The following is an 18656-nucleotide window of genomic DNA, read 5'->3' as shown; positions in this document are numbered from 1 at the left end:
CAGGGTGGGGTGGTGCGGGCAAGATGGGACATGGAGATTAGTTAAGAGGCTCCTGTGGCAATTCTGTTGGTGGTTCGAGACAAAGGGTGGTCACACTTCAAGCCACCGCACAGCCTAAATTTTGTAGCGGCTCTTGATGGGATTTTACCAACAAGCCATAGTTATTGAGCATCTGTGGTTGCCAGAGGCACAGGTGCCAACCCCTGGATGTGCAACCTCTGGCATCAGAGAGCTCACAGTCCAGTGAGGCAGGCAAACCCGCAAGTAGTTCAGCGTAATAGTGCAAACCATCGAGGGCACCTCCGTGGAGTAGAGGTTGGGAAAGGGGGTGTGGGGAGGCCGAGGTAAGACTTCAAAGATCAGTGCAGCCAAGGATACTGCCTCGCCTGGCGTCACTGAGTTTCATCTTCATGTAACCCAGTGGGGTTAGGACTGTTATTATCTCCATTTTATGGATGAGGAAACTGAGGTTCAAAGAGGTTAGGTGATGCATCCAGGCTCACACACCTTGTAAGTGGTGGGTCTGGTTTGTAATAAGTCAGCCCGACTCCAGAGTCCACACTGCGACCCCTGACGCTCTGCTACCTTTTATGTCTCGGCCCTAAAGCCGACAACTGAGTTTTTACCAAGTGAACAGAGTCCAGACGGGCCTTCTTTCTAGACAGAGGGGCCAGCCTATATAAAGGCCCAGGGAGGGAGGCCTGGAAGAGTTGGGTTAGTCAGGGAACAGCAGATGGCTCCACAAAGCTGCAGTCCCAGAGGTCGAGGAAGTGGTGAGGGGGCTGGAGAGCAAGCACGGGGCAGTCATGAAGGTGATTTTTGTCTTGCTCTGCTAAGATGTTTGGATTTTGCCCTGAAGATGGTCGGGGAGCTGCTGAAGGATTTGAAACAGGAATAGAACCTGACCAAGTACGCATTTCTGGTGGAAAGATCTTTCTGGCAGCAGCTTGAGAGACAGGCTGGTGCATGGGAGGGAGCAAGCAGGAAAGGTATTCATGAGGAGATTTTGAGAATTCTGGGCAGAGCAGAAAGGATGGATGGGAGGTGGTGGCTGAGGCTATAGAGAAGGCAGTGCTTTGTGACTGGCTAGTTCCTCAAGTTGAGGGCAGGGGGCAGAGAAGGTGATTCCAAAGGTTCGGCCTGAGAGTCTGGGTACAGATGTGCCATTGGCCGAGGTTGAAGATGCGAGGGAGGTGCAGATGGAAGGTAAACTGAGCACATGTGAGGCGTCTGTAACGCAGTCGGGGGAGTGAAGTTGGCAGGTGAATACAGGCCTGGGATGCAGTGGTGAGTTTCGTAACGGAGGGGTAGTGAGGATGTGGATATTGGGTGAACTGTGGGAGTGTTGAGGTCCTTGAGAACCAAAGAGGGTGAGGATCAGAACCTTGGGAAATCTCAGGGGCATTCAGAGAGAGAGCTGTGTCTGCCCAGACTGAAAATGAGAGAGACCATGAGCGAGATAAGGTCTGATAAGTGATGGTAGGATTTAGCCACAGTGTTGGTCGTGACCTTGGGCGTGATGCTCGGGTGGGCTCTGTGTGGGAGTGGGAACAAGATTGTGGTAGATGGAAGCTGAACAAGTGGAGGTTGCCAGGGTAGACTCTTCTGTGGGGAACATAAGCCTGGAAAGAAAGGAGGAATTGGGGCATTTTGTAAGAGCCAATAGAAATCTAACTGTGGTTGGCTTTGTGCATTTATTTATTTATTTATTTATTTATTTATTTATTTATTTATTCATTCTTTCCCGCTGTACAGCATGGGTATCAAGTTGTTCTTACATGTATACATTTTTCCCCCACCTTTTGTTTGCATATTTTTGAGACTGAATTCATGTTGATAAATTCACACATAAGAAAATAACAAAAAAACTTTTGTTAGGCATGAATTCGGTATTTATTTGAAAAATATAGTCGTCGGAGTTCCCATTGTGGCTCAGTGGTTAACGAATCTGACTAGGAACCATGAGGTTGCTGGTTTGATCCCTGGCCTTGCTCAGTGGGGTAAGGATCTGGCGTGGCTCTGAGCTGTGGTGTAGGTTGCAGATGCGGCTCAGATCCCGAGTTGCTGTGGCTGTGGCATAGGCTGGTGGCAACAGCTCCAATTCGACCCCTAGCCTGAGAATCTCCATATGCCGCGGGAGCGGCCCAAGAAACGGCAAAAAGACAAAAGCCAAAAAAAAAAAAAGAAAGAAAAAGAACAAAAAAAAAGTAAAATATAGTCTTCACTTGGCACAATTCTTCAAAATGTGGGGCCTTTTGGAGTTCCCAATGTGGCTCAGCAGTAACAAAGTCAACTAGTATCCATGAGGATGCGGGTTCGATCCCTGATATCACTCAGTGGGTTAAGGACCTAGCGTTGCCGTGAGCTGCGGTGTTAGTTGTGGACTTGGCTTGTATCTGGTGCTGCTGTGTCTGTGGCGCAGGCCAGCAGCTGCAACTCCGATTTGACCCCTAGGCTGGGAACTTCCACATGCCATGGGTGCGGCCCTAAAAAAAGAAGAAAAATGGGGGTCCTTTGGAGAACAGGCTCCTTGAGGCATGGCTGGGCTGTGAGCTTCTGGGCCAGGGACTGCTCTGTGGCTATCCTGGGCTCCCGAGCTCTGTGTGTGGGTAGAGCCAACAGGCGTTGTCGAGAAATCCTTTTCAAGTTCGCTTTGCCATGACTTTCACACCTCCTCCCCAGCATCCTTCTCTATCCTGCAAACTAAATACTAGGGTTCCAGTCCCCGAGGCCTGATTTCAGCCATCCAGACACACAGGTTCCCCTGGGGAGTGACGTTAAGGGCGTGCTGGATAAAAACTGGGTGGAAAATCTGCTTTCACTGTCCCATCTCAGCACGAGGCAGATTAAGGGGAGATGATGACACTTGCCGTCTATGTGAAATGCATCACTTTCTGCCATGCTTTGGCCCCGGGCTGTCTCGGGGTGGTGGGAGTTATCCCCAGGACAGTGGGCTGGAACAACCCTGGATAAGCACATCATGGGCCCTCCCCGTGAGATGCACCTTCGTCTAATTCTCATAGGGACTCTGTGTTGTGAGCGACTTGTTCCTGAGAAGGCTCAGCAACTCAGAAATCCACATTCTTTCCACTACATCACACGGGCTTCCAGGAAGCCTCAGGGGGTTATTGAAACCAAGGAAATGCCGAGCCTGTCCGTCCCATGCTCCTGTGTTATTTCATTTTGCAATAGGGAAAGGACGTGGCTTTTTTATCATAGTGTATACAGCTTGTGAGCCACACGTGAAGTCCATCGTAGGGTATATAGGTATGGGGAGGTGCTTATATAGTGGGGTGGACAGCCATATTTCTGGGGGTCAAGTGACTTTTCCAGGATATGCAGATTCTATTGGAAGGGGAGACAACAAATGCCAGAGCAGGTTGTTTGGAAGTCAGCTTGCAACAGTGGTGGTGGCAAGAGGGATATTAGTTCCCACATGGCCAGCCTTTTTATTGGGAGGGGATGCTTCCTGACCCCGGCCAAATATGACATCGCTGCCAAGCTATGACATCACTATGACAAATGTGACATCACTATGACAAATATGACATCGCTAATACCTGTTATATTAGTTAAGATGAGATTTCCTGCCTAACAGATACACCTTTGGTTTTCAAAGTCTTCACAGACTTCGAGTTTCTCTCTCACATATGTAAAGTTTAAACGTTTCTGGTCATGGAAGGCTCTCCTCCAAGTGGCCGTCAGGAGGCCCAGCTCCTTCCTTTTCATGGCTCTGGCATCTCGCAAACATGGTTTCCAAGGCTGCTGCCTTCTGGCAGAAGGGGCGAGAGCCTGAAGGACCGCTGTAGGAGGTCCTCATGGGTCGGTCCCAGAAGTCGTGTGCATCACTTCTGCTCACGTTCCATTATCTCACACCGATCACAGGGGCTCACACAGGTACAAGGAAGAAGCAATGTGTCTGGTGGTCAGCTGGCCTATCTCTGTCCTACTCATCCCGGTGGGAAAGTCACCTCGCAGCTGACTTTTTAGTGGCCTATTCACCACTGTTGTCTGATGTTGCGTTGAGATCTCATGACACCAGATTCTGGCGTTTTGGAGTTGGATGAAAGAAATGGGGTATCATGAATTAAAGGGTCTAGGCCAGAGACCATGTCCCTGATGTAGTGGGTGAGGCAGCGCTGGGACCCCTCCATCTCCTCTGTGCAAGGGCTGGTGGTTACAGACGTGGGCTCTGAACTCTGGCTGGAGGGCTTCTAGTCACAACTTTACCACTTGTGGCCATGTAACCTTGACGTGCTGCTAACTTTTCTACTTCTTTGAAAAGTGAGGATGATAATAGCATTTAATGATGCCTTGGTTGGTTACAGTGATTAATTTCTTTGATGCATAGAGAGCTTTATACCATATTGCTCAAGACTTCATAGGTGCTCATTAAACGATGAGTAGAGTCCCAAGGATTAAACATCCATCCATTCATTCATTTAGCACATACTATGTAGAGAGGGCCTTGTGCTCGGAACTGGGAGTAGGGAAGTGAAAAGTGAATTTCAGCACAGAAGTACTTACTGTAACTGAAATAAGTATAGGAGACTGTGGAGAGATCCAGCCCGTTTTGGAAAGGGGTCGAGGTTAGGGCAGTGGAGAATGTCTGGAGGAGAGGAGTCTTAAAAGAAGACTAGGAGTGAGTAGGGTGACTAACTAGTTGGTAAGGGGTTAGTAGGGTGAGGCTTCATTCACATCCATGTGCTCTGCTTAAGAACAGTAGGTCTGACATACGATATGTCAGACTTACTGTTTTTCCAAAAGGGTCAGCTTCTTTGCCTTGCCTCCGGATTCTCCTAACATCAAAAGGATTCATACCCAGTGTCCCTGAAATTGATGTTAGTCAATGAAAAACAGACCGAGAGACAGAAGTCTCATCTAATTATACAGCCATCATCTCCCCTCATTCGAGCCTGATGGCGTGTCCAACAGCTCGGGGCTGATCTGGAGCTACCTGCCCTCGGGGAGTTTTTAGGGCATCTCTATACTGCGGGGAAGAATGTTCCCTGCTTTCAAGGAACTGCAGTCTGCTGGCTGCACTGTTCAGGGACTGTCACAAGGCAGGCGTGTTCTCCCCAGGCAAGAGTTGGTGGGGCCTGGGAGCTAAGACCAGGGAGCCTTACCCAACCTTCCTGGCAACACTGAAGCAGATTTTTACAGATGCTGAGTGGGGGAAGGGCAGGGTTGGTGGTGGTTGCCCAGGAAAGGCAGAACAAAAGATAAAAACTTGGAATCTGGCAGGGCCAAGTTTGCAGAGACTTCCTGGAGTCAAATGAGATTTGGAAGGAAGACTGAGAGAAGCCTAGGCGACTTACCAAAAACACCCAAAAAACAAAAAACAAAAAAAGCCAAGAAATTATGCCATCGAGCCACATTCCACATTAACAAACTGCAAGATTCTTTCGCTGTACATTTTATTACATTTTAACTCAAGTATTTTAGAAAATTCTGTGCTCTGGTCTTGGACAGCTCCCACTGTAAAGTGGTAATGGGCAGTCCCTGTTGTGGCACAGCGGCTGACTAGCATCCATGAGGACGCAGGTTCGATCCCTGGCCTCGCTCGGTGGGATAAGGATCTAGCGTTGCTATGAGCTGTGGTGGAGGTTGCAGACGCAGCTCGATCTGGCATTGCCATGGCTGTGGTGCAGGCCAGCGACTACATCTCCAAATTCGACCCCTAGCCTGGGAACCTCCAGATGCCATGGGTGTGGCACTAAAAAGACAAAAATAAATAAATAAATAAAGTGGCAATGGTTGGTTGCTTTTTTGTATGCATTTATTTATTTATTGTGGGAAAATAGACATGACAAAATTGCCCATTTTGACCATTTTTAAATGTTAGAATCTGGTAGCCTTAACTATATTGTGCAACCATCAGCACCATCCGTCTCTAGAACTTTTTCATCATCCCAAAGTGAACGTCTGTAGCCATTAAACAATAACTCCCCAGTCCCTCTTCCCCCAGCCCCTGGTAATCCCCCTCTACTTTCTGTCTCTATGAATTTGCTTATTCTAGGTCCCTCCTGCCGTTAGGCTGGCCTCCTGGAAACTGGAGTTTAGAGTTCACCATTCTCCTAGGCAGCCAGTGTGTGATGGAGGTGATTCAGGGCCAAAGCAGAATAGGCTGCTGAGTTTTTGTTGGTCAGATGGGCTTGGGGTGTGTGCTGAGGTCCTTTGTATCAACTCCTGGCCCGTAACTAGGTAGGCGGGTGTCCTACCTGGGGTTGACTGGCAAAGGGGTCCACAGGCACTGCTGAGACTGCGTCAGAGCCATCATCTCCTCCATCCCCCATCATGGCCCTTTGGACTTGAAGGTCTGTGGTCTAGAGAGCAGAGGTCTGGGAGAAATGCAGCCTTGGGAGCCCTCATCCCTCCCTTATGGAATGTGAGCCAGTTCCTTAAATGAACAGTGTCAGGGCTTCTTACAGGATGGCCCTTTCTTTCCTGGAGAAAAATGACACTGCTAGTGTGGCTGGAGCTGCACAGGCCTGAGGAAGAGAAGGTACCTGAGACCCAGCTGGTTTCATCAGCGGGAGAAGACCCCAGGACTTAGAAAGCATATATAGGAGAGAGTTATAAAGCTGTGCGTGCTTCCTGTAGAAAATCTGGGAAATACAGAAAACTGTAGAGCTAAAAATAAATCATCTGAAATACTGTCACACACACGAGCGCTGTTCACATTTGGTTTGTTTCATTTCTCCTCACTATTCCTCTAAGGAATTGAAAGCATATCGAGTACCTGAATTTGCATCCCGCTCTTTTCACTCTGATTTAGGGCATAAGCATTTCCCCGAGGATTAAATGTTCTTGTAAGTCTTATTTTTAAAGGACTGCCTAATACTTTATTGTTCGGTTGCACCATAACTTATGAAGCCACACCCTGCTCTTGACGTTTGCAGGCTCTCGGAGCCTGAAAGAACTTCAGAGACTATAGAACCTAACCCATTAACATTTACACAGCAGCTGCAGAAAAGGCAGGTTGTATTATTTCCTTCGACACGGCTCATATCCATTGGTGGCTAAAAGCACGCATTTTGAAGTGAAATGGAGCTGGGCTCATTTGACAGCAGGCTCACTTGGTACCTTGGCATACAGAGGTGACCGGAGGCTGTGAAACTGCCTTCACTTCTGTCAAACAAGGGTGGTGACATGAGGCTGTGGATGTAAAGGATCAGGGGCCGGGGTCGGCATCCTGGGAGCAGCCAAGCAGCCCAGCAGTGCGGCTGTCACTGTTCTGATGAGGCTCTGTCTCTACATGCCCAGGCTTGAGGTTGGATTGGAGCTACAGCTGCCGGCCTACACCACAGCCACAGCAATGAGGGATCAGAGCTGGGTCTGCAACCTACACCACAGCTCATGGCAATGCCGGATCCCTAACCCACTGAGCAAGTCCAGGAATTGAACCCACAATCTCATGGTTCCTAGTTGGGTTCCTTAACCACTGAGCCACGAAGGGAACTCCTCTTTCCCTCCCTTTCTGTTTCTACTCTGTAAGAAGCAAGGACTTTGGTGGAGGGAAAAAGGTAATTTCAAAAACCTTCATATACCAAGGGTGAGGCCCTAAAATAGCGGAAAAAAAAAAAAGGAAGAAAGAGAGGGAGAGGGTGAGGAAGGAAGAAAGCACGAGAACATCACTCTACCCCACAGACTTGTGAGGACTCCTTAGAATAATGCAGGTGTAAGAGCCTGGCTTTCCGTGGGCCTCTGATGACATTGGCCTCCTTCCTGGTACTGTGACTGTGACTCATGGGGTGAGGATGGGGGATTCAACCTCAGGTGATCCTGGGATCTGTCACTATGAGTGATTCCCCAAGAAAATAGACAGAGGTGATGAAGTGGCGATGTGTGAGGTCATTTCATGCCAGAGCAGTGGAGTCAACTCACTATTGATAAAGAGTGAGGAGAGGGCTGGGGTCAGAAAGGCAAGACCAGGAGTTCCCATTGTGGCTCAGTGAGTTAAGAACCTGACTAGTGTCCATGAGGATGCTGGTTCATTTCCTGGCCTCGCTCAGTGGGTTAAAGATCTGGCATTGCCGCGAGCTGTGGTGTAGGTCACAGATGCAGCTCGGATCCTACGTTGCTATGACTGTGGTGTAGGCCAGCAGCTGCAGCTCTTATTGAATCCCTAGCCTGGGAACTTCCATATGCCACAGGTGCGGCCTTTAAAAAAAAAAAAAAAAAGCCAAGACCACATGACCTTGGGCTCTCAGAGGAGGAAGAGCAGAGAAGGCCAGGGCCTGCAGTGGACCTGGAGTCTCTTTCCTGAGCACTCCTCCAGTGGGGCAGTGGAGACAGAAGGCAGTGTCCAGGCCCTCCTGCAGGCTGGGCACTTGTCAGGCTTTCACAGTACATCTCTTAGATACGTTTCCATTAGCCTTCCTAGTAGGGACTCATTGCGTGTGTGGAGTTCCCATTGTGGCTCAGCATTAAAGAATCCTACTAGGATCCATGAGGATGCAGGTTCGAGCCCTGGCCTGCTCAGTGGGTTAAGTATACAGCATTGCCGTGAGCTGTGGCGTAGGTTGCAGAGGCGGTTCGGATTCTGCGTTGCTGTGGCTATGGTATAGGGCGGCAGCTATAGCTCTGATTGGATGCTTAGCCTGGGAACTTCCATATGCTATGGGTGTGGCCCTAAAAAAAAGAAAAAAAGAAAAAGAAAAAGAAAAAAAGAAAAGGACTGTGTGTGTGTGTTCAGCCTGCATGGAAAGGGGCTTTGACTTCCTGTGGATGATCTCAAGGTTTAAAACCAGGATTGGTGAGAAGCTGTTGGAGAGACAACACTGATCTTAGAGACCAACTACGAGGTATCAACCTCCCTGAGGCTGTCTTCCAGTCAGAGGAGACAAGGGTGGGACAGGCAACCCAGGGAGGCAGTGGGCACTCCACTCAGGGAAGTGACCAAGGAAAGGCTGGGGACTCCTGGCTGGACGGAGGCTATAAGCAGGACAAGGGGGCCCTTTCAGTCCCTTTCCAACCCTGGGAGTTGCCCCTTTAGGTTCAAGTTGGTGTCACATGTCCTGGTAGATGGAAAGCCAGGCCTCCCTGGGCCAGGTGAGAAGATAGCGTCTATACACATCACCTGTGAACCAGGTGTTCTGCCCGTGCTGGGCTCTGCAGAGGTACAGCATGTACAGGAGGCATTTCCTGGTGCCTTGGCCCTGGCTGGTTACTGCCTCATCTCCGATGTTGGATCCAAGTAGCCATGAGGGTCTCCGATGTGCATGACGGAGACCTGGGGGCTTTTAGTGGGTGCACAGGGGTGAAGACCCCCATTTCTACTCCTGAGGAAACTGGGTCCTGCCCCATGGCCCCTTGGGGAGCAAAACCTGGGAGATGATGAATTTGAGTGGGGTCTTGGCAGTGGCATTAATGAGAGTCTGGTTTTTACCTTGCATTTTCTTTGAAACAGGTCTTGTCTGTGAACCTTGAGGGTGGAGTTGAGGGCTGTGCTTCCCTCCTGTTGCTTTGAGAGACGGTTCTACTCAGGATTCCTCCCAGCCCTCCTGCTTATAGAACTCTGTCTTTTATCCACTGCCTGGTCACACTCTTTGATGCCATCTGGCAGGTGATGAGGCCCCCAGGGAAGGCAGAAGTATGGGCGTCACAAATGGGAGTGCATTGGCAACTCTTGGGCCAGGAGGCTCACCTCTCAGTTTGGGAGCTACTTGGGGCCTCTGCATAAACCTTGAACTTGTCTCCCAGATATTATGGGCTGAGCCATTAACAGTGCTGGCACTCTAGGGCCCTGAGTTTTAATATGTAGCAGCCAGAGGCAGGGGAATAGAATTGCTTTGTGACTCATGAAGTCACATCGGCAGAACCACAAATAAGGGACTCTGGTTGGCAAAAACCAAATTGCTTCAAGGCTATTCTTGGAAACTAAAGCCTCACATCTTGTTTCTTCCCAGAAAATGCAGAAACCTTTCATATTTCTGGGTAGTTAGGTTTATTTATATTTCGTATCAAACTCCAAAAAGGCAACATCTGGGTGGTGGTTGACAAGAAAGGCTAACAAGAGCTATTACCCAGGATCCTCTGATTTAACCAAACCTTGACCTTCTTCTGGGGAAAGAGGTGCCTCCCACAAAATATTACACTCCTCTAGTTTCTGGAAGCTCAGACTCACGGAGTCCTTCTAAGTCAACATTTCTAGTTCATTCACAAAACCACCTTGTACCATGGATGTTTTCAGTTCATTATTTCATTTCAGTTTGAGTAACTTCCTTGTATGAGGTTCCCCACTTTCCTTTTTTTTTTTTTCCAAATTTTTTTTTCTTGCTTTTTAGGGCTGCTCCTGCAGCATATGGAGGTTCCCAGGCTAGGTATCTAAACGGAGCTGTAGCCACTGGCCTACGCCAGAGCCACATCAACGAGGGATCCGAGCCGTGTCTGCGACCTACACCACATCTCAGGGCAACGCCAAATCCTTAACCCACTGATCGAGGTCAGAGATCAAACCCACAACCTTATGGTTATTAGTCAGATTTGTTTCCACTGTGCCACAACAGGAACTCCGAAGTTCTCCGCCTTCTATATGGGGAACTTAAAAAGTCAGAAGTTGAGTGAGTTGTCTAAGGCTACACAACTAAGAAGTGGGTCTGAAGCCAGATCTTCTGTATTAAAAGCCCGTGGCCTCTAATTTTAAAGTATATATAATTCCTTGAGCTGGGAAGCTAGTACTAAGGCTCATCAATTATGTTGCTTTTTCTCTTCTTTTTGAGCCATTTGGCGAATAATAATGACTGCTGTCGTCACCAGGTGCTAAATACATCCCCACACATGATTGAGTTTATTCCTTATCACCCTATGATTTGAGTATTTGTATCCCCACTTAACAGATGCGAAAACAGGTTGAGATAGCCTAGATCACGTGCCTAGTGTCAAACAACCAGCGAAGGTGTGAGACCAGATTCACACCCGGGTTTGCCAGCCTCTAAATATTCTGATGCTCTTTTGTGAGGAAACCTACTCTGCATGGGCGTCAGTCATTTCTAAGGTCTGCTGACTTAAACTTAAACGTTGAGACTAGACCCTTCAGATGCAGGAGGCAGGGCTGAGCCTGGTACAGGCTGCCGGGCACAGTCCCAGGCAGGGCTTATCTTCTCCTGTCTAGCCATCTCCCTCCACCTCTCGTATCTCACTCCAGATAAGAGCTAGTTCCTGGAGCTCTCACGCCCACCCAGTGCCCTCAGCACCACTTCGGCTCTTCCCCTTAGAGCCCTAAAATTAAGTTGTGCATTTTTCTTTGGGGGAAGGAGGGGAGGCAGCTGGGGTTGGGAGGCGACAGGTTCTTCCAGTTTATAAATTCTTCTCTGGGAGTCAAGTCTGGCTCGATACCTCGAAACAGTTCACCATTTTAGACAAGGAGGAATTGACTTGGAGAATTGTTTTCACAAAATTCTTTCTCAATCTGGTGTGTCCCCCAGATTCAAGTCTGCCCCAGGTGATGGCCAGATTCAAGTCTGCCCCAGGGGATACATTTCCACATCTGCCCAGGGCTTTTCAGGGCCAGGCTCTGCCATCACCCATGTATCGCATCCTCCACAGCAATTTTGCAAGGGGCTGATTACTGTACATCTCTTACAGAGGAAGCAGCTGAGGCTCAGAGCTTACGGGGCTTGCATGAGGCCAGGCAGGTAGCAAGGGGCCAAGCTGAGCTTTGGACATGGGCTTCAAGAACCCCAAAGCCTGTGGTTTTCTCTGTACCACCTGCCCATCCTCAGAAAGGGCTGCAGCTTTCCAGTAGAACTCAGGCAGCTTTGCAGTTGTGAGTCTGCTACCGCATCCCTTGTTCAACCCCAGGCACAAAAGTGGTTCCAAAGATGGACAAAGCTTGAGGATGTTAATAGGCTCTGAAAAGCAAATGAGTCTTGTTCTCTGTTTATGCTCTCTGGGTGGTGAGCCCTGCACATGGGGAATGTTGAGACACAGTAGGAGGCAGTGTTTATGTGAGTGATGCCAACGTGAGCGCTGCAGACATGAAGGAAGCCGACTGATCCTATGTGAGGGAATCTGTCTTTTGATGCCAAGCAGAACAGAGAGCCAGCTTTCCAAGCTGGCTGAATTTGTTGAGTTGAGGACACCCGAGCAGCCAGGTAAGTTCTCATGGAGGATGGAGGCCTGGCTGCAGAGTGGACTTGGCTGGGCTGGAAGCAGGGAATGTACTATTTTCCCTCCAGCTGAGCCTGGTTGGAAGCTCTTGGGGAAAGATGGGTGGGAGGGAGGGGCCCTATACTGTAGCCTGTGCCACCTCACCCATCAGCATGTGGGTATCCGGTGTCTGCCCCCAGCGGGCTGCCCCTCACAGGTGGTACCCAGCCAGGTTGCCACATAACATACATGTGTGCTTTTCTCTCCCCCGGCTCTCCCAGCTTCTTTCCTCATGGTGCCTGGGCAGCCCCCTAGCTGCTTCCTTCTCCACTCCACCTCTGCCATCTCATCTTCCCAAAGACGTATCTCATCCCGATGCTCTGTCTCCTGTAGCCCACCACCCGCTGGAGAAGCCTGAGCCCCAGACGCCTCCACTCTATCTTGTCATGTGTCCTGAGCTCCCAGTGCCTTGAATGTGCTGCCATTCTGCAGCTGTGCTAGGTCTCCCCAGACTCATGCCTTCATATGATCCATCCCCCAGTCTTCTAGTGACATCCAACTCCTTCCTAAAATTATAGCATTTGAGCATTTTCCTCCTGTGGCTCCTCAGGACTCCTCCAGGCTCTGTTGAACACCTTCTCTGGGCTTCCATGTGCTGTGTTCATTTTTACAAACACTGGCCTGCGCTCTTGTAATCAACTTTTTTTTGGTTGGTTGGTTTTTGTTTTTTAAGGCCAAACCGTTTTGTTTTGTTTTCTTTTGTTTTATGTGTGTGTGTTTTTATTTTTTGTTTTGTTTTTGTTTTTTGGTGTTTTTGTTTGTTTGCTTGCTTTTTAAGGCCAAACCATTTTTTTGGTGTGTATGTGTGTGTTTTGCTTTTTAAGGCTGCACCTTTAAGTTCCCAGGCTAGGAGTCCAATCGGAGCTGTAGCCAGCAGCCTACACCACAGCCACAGCAACTCGGAATCTGAGCTGCGTCTGCAACCTACACCACAGCTCAAGGCAACGCCGGATCCTTAACCCACTGAGTGAGGCCAGGGATCAAACCTGCATCTTCATGGATCCTAGTCGGGTTCATTTACTGCCGAGCCACGAAGGGAACTCCCTCTTATAATCAACTCTTTATGGGCCTGCCTTTCTCACTAGGCCCTGTCTCTGTGTCCTCACACCTAGGGTGATGTGTGGCCCTTGCTAAGGCACCAGTAGTTGTTGCTGAGTGAATAATTAAAGGATTAAGGAAGAAGATAAACACCATCCTCTGCTTTTAGTTTTAAAAGACCAGCCCACAATCCAAATGTGCCCACAATAATATTTCCGTCTGGAGAGTGGGAAGCTGCCCAGCCTGAGAGCCTTTCTGTTTGCCGACCTGCTGCTGCCAGGCCTCCGTCTGGGGGAGCTTGGTGCGCTCTATCCTCTTGTTTGCAGACACCCCCCCTGCTGCCCCCCGAGCCCTCCTAACTGCTGGGCAAGCCCCAGCTCCTCCACACTTGTCTTCTTGCACTATCTTTGGATTTTGGAAAAAGAGCTAGTGCTTTGGAAAATTATCTCTAATTTATTTCTGTTCCTTTGAAACGTAAATTACTTTCCTAAGAAATGCCTGATGTTAGAGTGGTGCAGAGAGAAAGGACGATGGCCAAAACCCAGGCAAGCTATTTTTGTGATGTGAATGAACTTCCATGGCATTTTTCCTTCCTTCAAGCCTAAGCACTTGTTCCAAATAGTTCCCAGCTTGGCTTACAAAGCACAGACTCCTTTTGCGTCTCAGGTGGAAACCCACGTGTCTCTCTGTCTTTCTGTATGTCTGATTGAAGTGGACGCTGTCCTTCCAGCCGATGCTAAGAATGGAGGGGAGCTTTGAGAGGTGGCCATTTGTTGTTTGTATAGGGGAAAGACCCGCCCTCTGGTAACTAACAAAAGAGGAAAGTTTGAAGTCTAAGAGGGGGTGGGTTGATGGTCATGATTTGAGTTTGAGGGGCTGTGCACTCATGTCGTGTGCTTAGGTTACATTAGCATTAGTCAGTTCAACATGAGTTCCCATCATGGCTCAGGGGAAATGAATCTGACTAGTATCCATGAGGACGCTCCCTGGCCTCGCTCAGTGGGTTAAGGATCCGGAGTTGCCATGAACTGTGGTGTAGGTTGCAGACAGGGCTCAGATCCAGCGTGGCTGTGGCTCTGGCATAGGCCACTGGCTACAGCTCCGATTCCACCCCTAGCCTGGGAACCTCCATATGCCGGGAGGCAGCCCTAAAAAAGCAACAAAACAAAGCAAAATGAAACAAGAAAAAACATTAGTCAACTAATTTATGGCACTAAGAATTACAGGTTTTCAACTGTGCTAAGTCTAATGTGACTGTCTGTTTTGTGTTTGTTTTCCTTTTGCTAGTTACAGCTTCCAGGGCCATCTGGCTCATAGCAAGATTGACCAGGTAACATTGGCATCAGCTCAGCCAGGGTGTATCTTTGGCAATCGGTAGTTCTTTGCAGTTGGCCAGGGAAGTGGATGCTAGGGAGAGGTTGCCGGCAAGGCAGCATTGCCAGGTTTCAAGGTATGATTATGTATTTCCTATAGATCATGTATGTTTACTATTCAGTGTTATGTTTCGTGTGTTAGGACCTACAAGCAATTGTATTTTTATGATTCCTCTCTGTGCTCTCATCCACGGAGCTCACCTCCACCTCCACCTCCCTTTGCAGGTGTGACGTCTCTCCAGGTACTTCATGGTTTCCTCCTCCCTCCTCTCCCCATCGCTGCTCTACGTGGCTCCTAAAACATGGGGGAAAACGAGGACGAGAAGCAGACCCAGGCCGGGCAGGTTTTCGAGAACTTCGTGCAGGCGTCCACATGCAAAGGCACCCTCCAGGCCTTCAACATCCTCACCCGGCACCTGGACCTAGACCCTCTGGACCACAGAAACTTTTATTCCAAGCTCAAGTCCAAAGTGACCACCTGGAAGGCCAAGGCCCTGTGGTACAAACTGGACAAGCGTGGGTCCCACAAAGAGTATAAGCGAGGGAAGTCGTGTATGAACACCAAGGTAAGGGGAACTCCTGCATGGATGCGTCTGACCCCTGGTGGGGGCCTGGGGGTTGGCTGGCTGGGAGCTTAGGACGTGTTGCCATGGGGCCCATCTGCAGTTCTGAGTAGGCGTGGGTGTGTTTTATTGTGTGGCTCAGCTGAAGGTTGCCTTCGTCTGTCTAGGCACAGCTTATCCTGGTTGTGGCTTCTATCTTATCAGGATGGCCTCAGCAAGTCTTCTGTGTCCTCTCCAAGGCAGAGAAAATGAAGGCATGCTTGATGTTATCCTGTTTCTTCTATTTCTGCTACCATTCCTTCTTCTAGCAGCTACCACTGGCCGAGCAACTTCTCTGGGTGAGGCACATTCTGTACCTGGTGTCACCGAAGAGCACGGTCGTCCTTTGGGTCATTTAAGAAATACAGAACCTGCAGTGAGGTCCTATGGTATAGCACAGACAGCTATATCCAGGCTCTTGGGATAGACCATGATGGAAGATAATATAAGAAAAGGAATGTATATACATGTATGACTGGGTCATTTTGCTGTACATAAGAAATTGACACAACACTGAAAATCGACCATACTCTAATTAAAAAAAGTAAATATGGCAGTTGAGAAGTCAATTACCTTGTTCAAGGTCACACAACAAGAAGGCAGCCTGGATCTCTCTGATTCTAAGGCTGATGCCCTGAATTCCCTGTAGAGGCATAATTAGAGTTGTGTTCCCCTGGGAGCAAACATTTTAGAAGGATCCCCTGAGTTTAATTGGCTAAGAAGTAGGTCTTTGGGCTTGACTGCCTTTTCCTCTCTCTCTCTTCTTCACACCTCCTCATTCTCTACCTCCCCATCCCCTTCCTCTGCTCAGGATCACACTTGTAGTTAACTGTCCACAAATGGGTCCTTCCCCCCATTGTATGGCCCTAGGCGACATCAGTGAAGGAGGGGCCGCCCAGCGCATCACATCTCTGTGAGCGCTGCATTGCCCATCACCAGATGGGCAGCCAGAAGTCAAGACTTCCCAGCTAGACCCTGGGGGCTGTCAGCCCTGGCACTGGTCCAGGCTGTGTGTTTAGGTTAAAAGAGAGCGTGCTGTATTTAGACCTCACAGGAGGCAGCTCAGCCAGAGCCCTTGGAATTCTAGTCGGTGCCAATCCTAGACAAGAGGATTGAACTCTCCATAGCAATCAGGGCTGTTGTGTTTTTGTTTTGGTGATGCAGAGCTGTTGAGTGCACCGTGGGATACAGCCGGCTGCTTTCCCTCGCCCCCCCCCCCCCCCCGGGAGACAGCTGCCAAGCTCCTTTGAGCCTGGGTCACACAGGACTGCATGGGGCATAGGAAAGCATTCAATCAGGCCAAAATAGCCCAACTGCTTTATCCCAGAGCATACTAGCCATCCAGGAAGGGCCTTCCCGTCACCTGCCAAGCATCAGCCTTACACAGAGGAGATGGAAGCTTTAGAGAAGAAAAAAGGTGAGGGGGGGTGGAGCCAGTATCCTAGGTGCCAGCCCTGCCCAGCATCTCCTTTCTTAGTTGTTATAACTTCACGGTTCATGGTTCTCTGGGCAGCTCTTCAGAGTTCCAGGAGAGGGGAGCTTTCAGCTTTCAAAGCATCACCCTCTTCAGTCATACTATATGGTAGTTTTCTTTGAAAAGTTCCCATAGAAGTCAGGTAGCTGGGTTACAATATGTTTTCTCAAGGAAACTTTTCTCTAATTTTACCGGAAAATGCCTCTCCCCCTACACCCAACAGTTTCCAGCTGTTGTGGGATGCTCTTGATGATCCGAAGTCAGAGGGATGGAATGGAGGGTTGACCACCATGAAGATGTCCTTTCAAAAATCACTAGCAGTTGCCGTGGCCTGTCTATTTTATAAGCTTTGATGGCTTGAAGTGGAAGAGTCCCGATATCCTGTGGTTGGCAGGTCTTCATTGATGCCTAAAATACAAAGGGAAAGGACTTAATGTCTTTCATTAGTGATGCTGAGTAAGAGCAGTTCTTGCCAAGGCACTTTTACATCCTTTTTTGGGAGAAGAAACAAAAGACATTTCAAATGTCATGAAAACGACCTAGAGCCTGCAGAGTAGATGATGCATTTGAAAATGCCCTCTGTGTATGGTTGTGACTGTGCTAGGCTGCTTTAGCTGCACATTTCAGAAACTCGAACTAACCTAAACAGAACAGGGAAATGATTAACTCATATAAACAAGAAGGTCCAGACACTCAGAGTCATTCCTATCCTTTCTCCTTCCATCTCTTTCTTGAGTGTTTTTCTCTGTCTTGGCTCCATTCTTCCTTCCTGCAAACAGGTTTTTTTCCATGTCGTTAGCCTCTATTTTGTATCTTTATAGAATGAGAATCTTTCTCTTCCTTATCAATATGGAAAAAAGTCTCAGGGAAGGAGTGTGACTGGCTCACTTCTGGGCCAGTTATTGTGGCCAAAGCCAGAGGAACTGACTCGGATTTGCAGCTCTTTTAAAAAGCATCACATTAAAAAAAAAAAAAAAAGCATCATGTGGGAGTTCCTGTCGTGGCTCAGTGGTTAATGAACCTGACTAGTATCCATGAGGACTCGGGTTTGATCCCTGGCCTCACTCAGTGGGTTAAGGACCTGGGCGTTGCTGTGAGCTGTGGTGTAGGTTGCAGATGTGGCTCAGATCCCTCGTTGCTATGGCTGTGGTGTAGGCTGGCAGCTATAGCTCCGATTCAACCCCTAGCCTGAAACGTCCATATGCTGTGGGTGTGGCCTTAAAAAGACCAAAAAACAAAAACAAAAGAAAAAGCTTCATATGATTGACTTGAGGGAGGAGCAGGTCCCTGGGGACGTGGAGGTAGGAGACAGACAAATAGCAGGTATTTCTACATGACAGGTGACTGCTTTTTGCATTCTGGTTATGGTACAGGAGTCATATGGACGATTCATGCTCTGTCTGAGAGCCTAGCACTTTTACTCCTTGTTACGAGTCAAGCCAAGCACAGACTTGGTCTTCCCTCTGACCCGACATGAACAGACACTCTCTTGCTCACACACCTTGCCTGGGTATCCTTTGGTGTAGTAGTTTATGCCAAGCATTAGCCACACAGGTACTGCTGGGCATCAGTGTGCACAGGGTTGATCATTAATGCTAAGCCGTGAAACACAGGTGTGTCAGGCACCAGGCATATAGCCAAACTCCTGCTTAGCCACAGGTAGAGTGGGGTGAATGAAATTCGGCCAGAACTCCCACCTTTTCACTGATGTGGATGCATCTCAGGACCAGCTAGAGTCAATCTGGATCTCAGTGTTTCATAAGCATTTATCAGCCCCTACCAGGTGTTAGACTCTGCCTGCTCCCTTCATGCAAGTGGGGTGTGTGTGTGTGTGGGGGGGTGATGATAGAGGCAGATTGACCAGGATCTCTTTGGAGAGGACAGCCTCTGGTACAGGTGCTAGGGAGCAGGGAGAAGGACCTGTCAGGTCCCTAGGGCAGTGGCCTAGGTGCCAGTTGCATCACCTAACTTGAACTTGTTGTTAATTACTGATTATTATTTATGAGGGTTTTGCCA

General features: G+C 48.9%; 1 protein-coding gene across 3 annotated transcripts in view; it reads left to right on the top strand.

Moving 5' to 3' along the window:
• MICAL2 (microtubule associated monooxygenase, calponin and LIM domain containing 2) overlaps positions 1–18656 on the top strand; it is a 255526-nt gene that overhangs the window by 45962 nt on the left and 190908 nt on the right. For all 3 annotated transcript variants that reach the window (XM_047776272.1, XM_047776271.1, XM_047776273.1), the window contains exon 3: positions 14790–15130. In XM_047776272.1, the coding sequence (XP_047632228.1) occupies positions 14867–15130 (264 nt within the window). In that variant the 5' untranslated portion in view covers positions 14790–14866. The remainder of the gene's footprint in view (positions 1–14789; positions 15131–18656) is intronic.

The sequence above is a fragment of the Phacochoerus africanus genome, chromosome 4 (genome assembly GCF_016906955.1).
Source record: "Phacochoerus africanus isolate WHEZ1 chromosome 4, ROS_Pafr_v1, whole genome shotgun sequence".
Lineage (NCBI taxonomy): Eukaryota > Metazoa > Chordata > Mammalia > Artiodactyla > Suidae > Phacochoerus > Phacochoerus africanus.
Note: the sequence above shows the minus strand (reverse complement) of the source record. Positions and strands in the feature narration are given on the sequence as shown.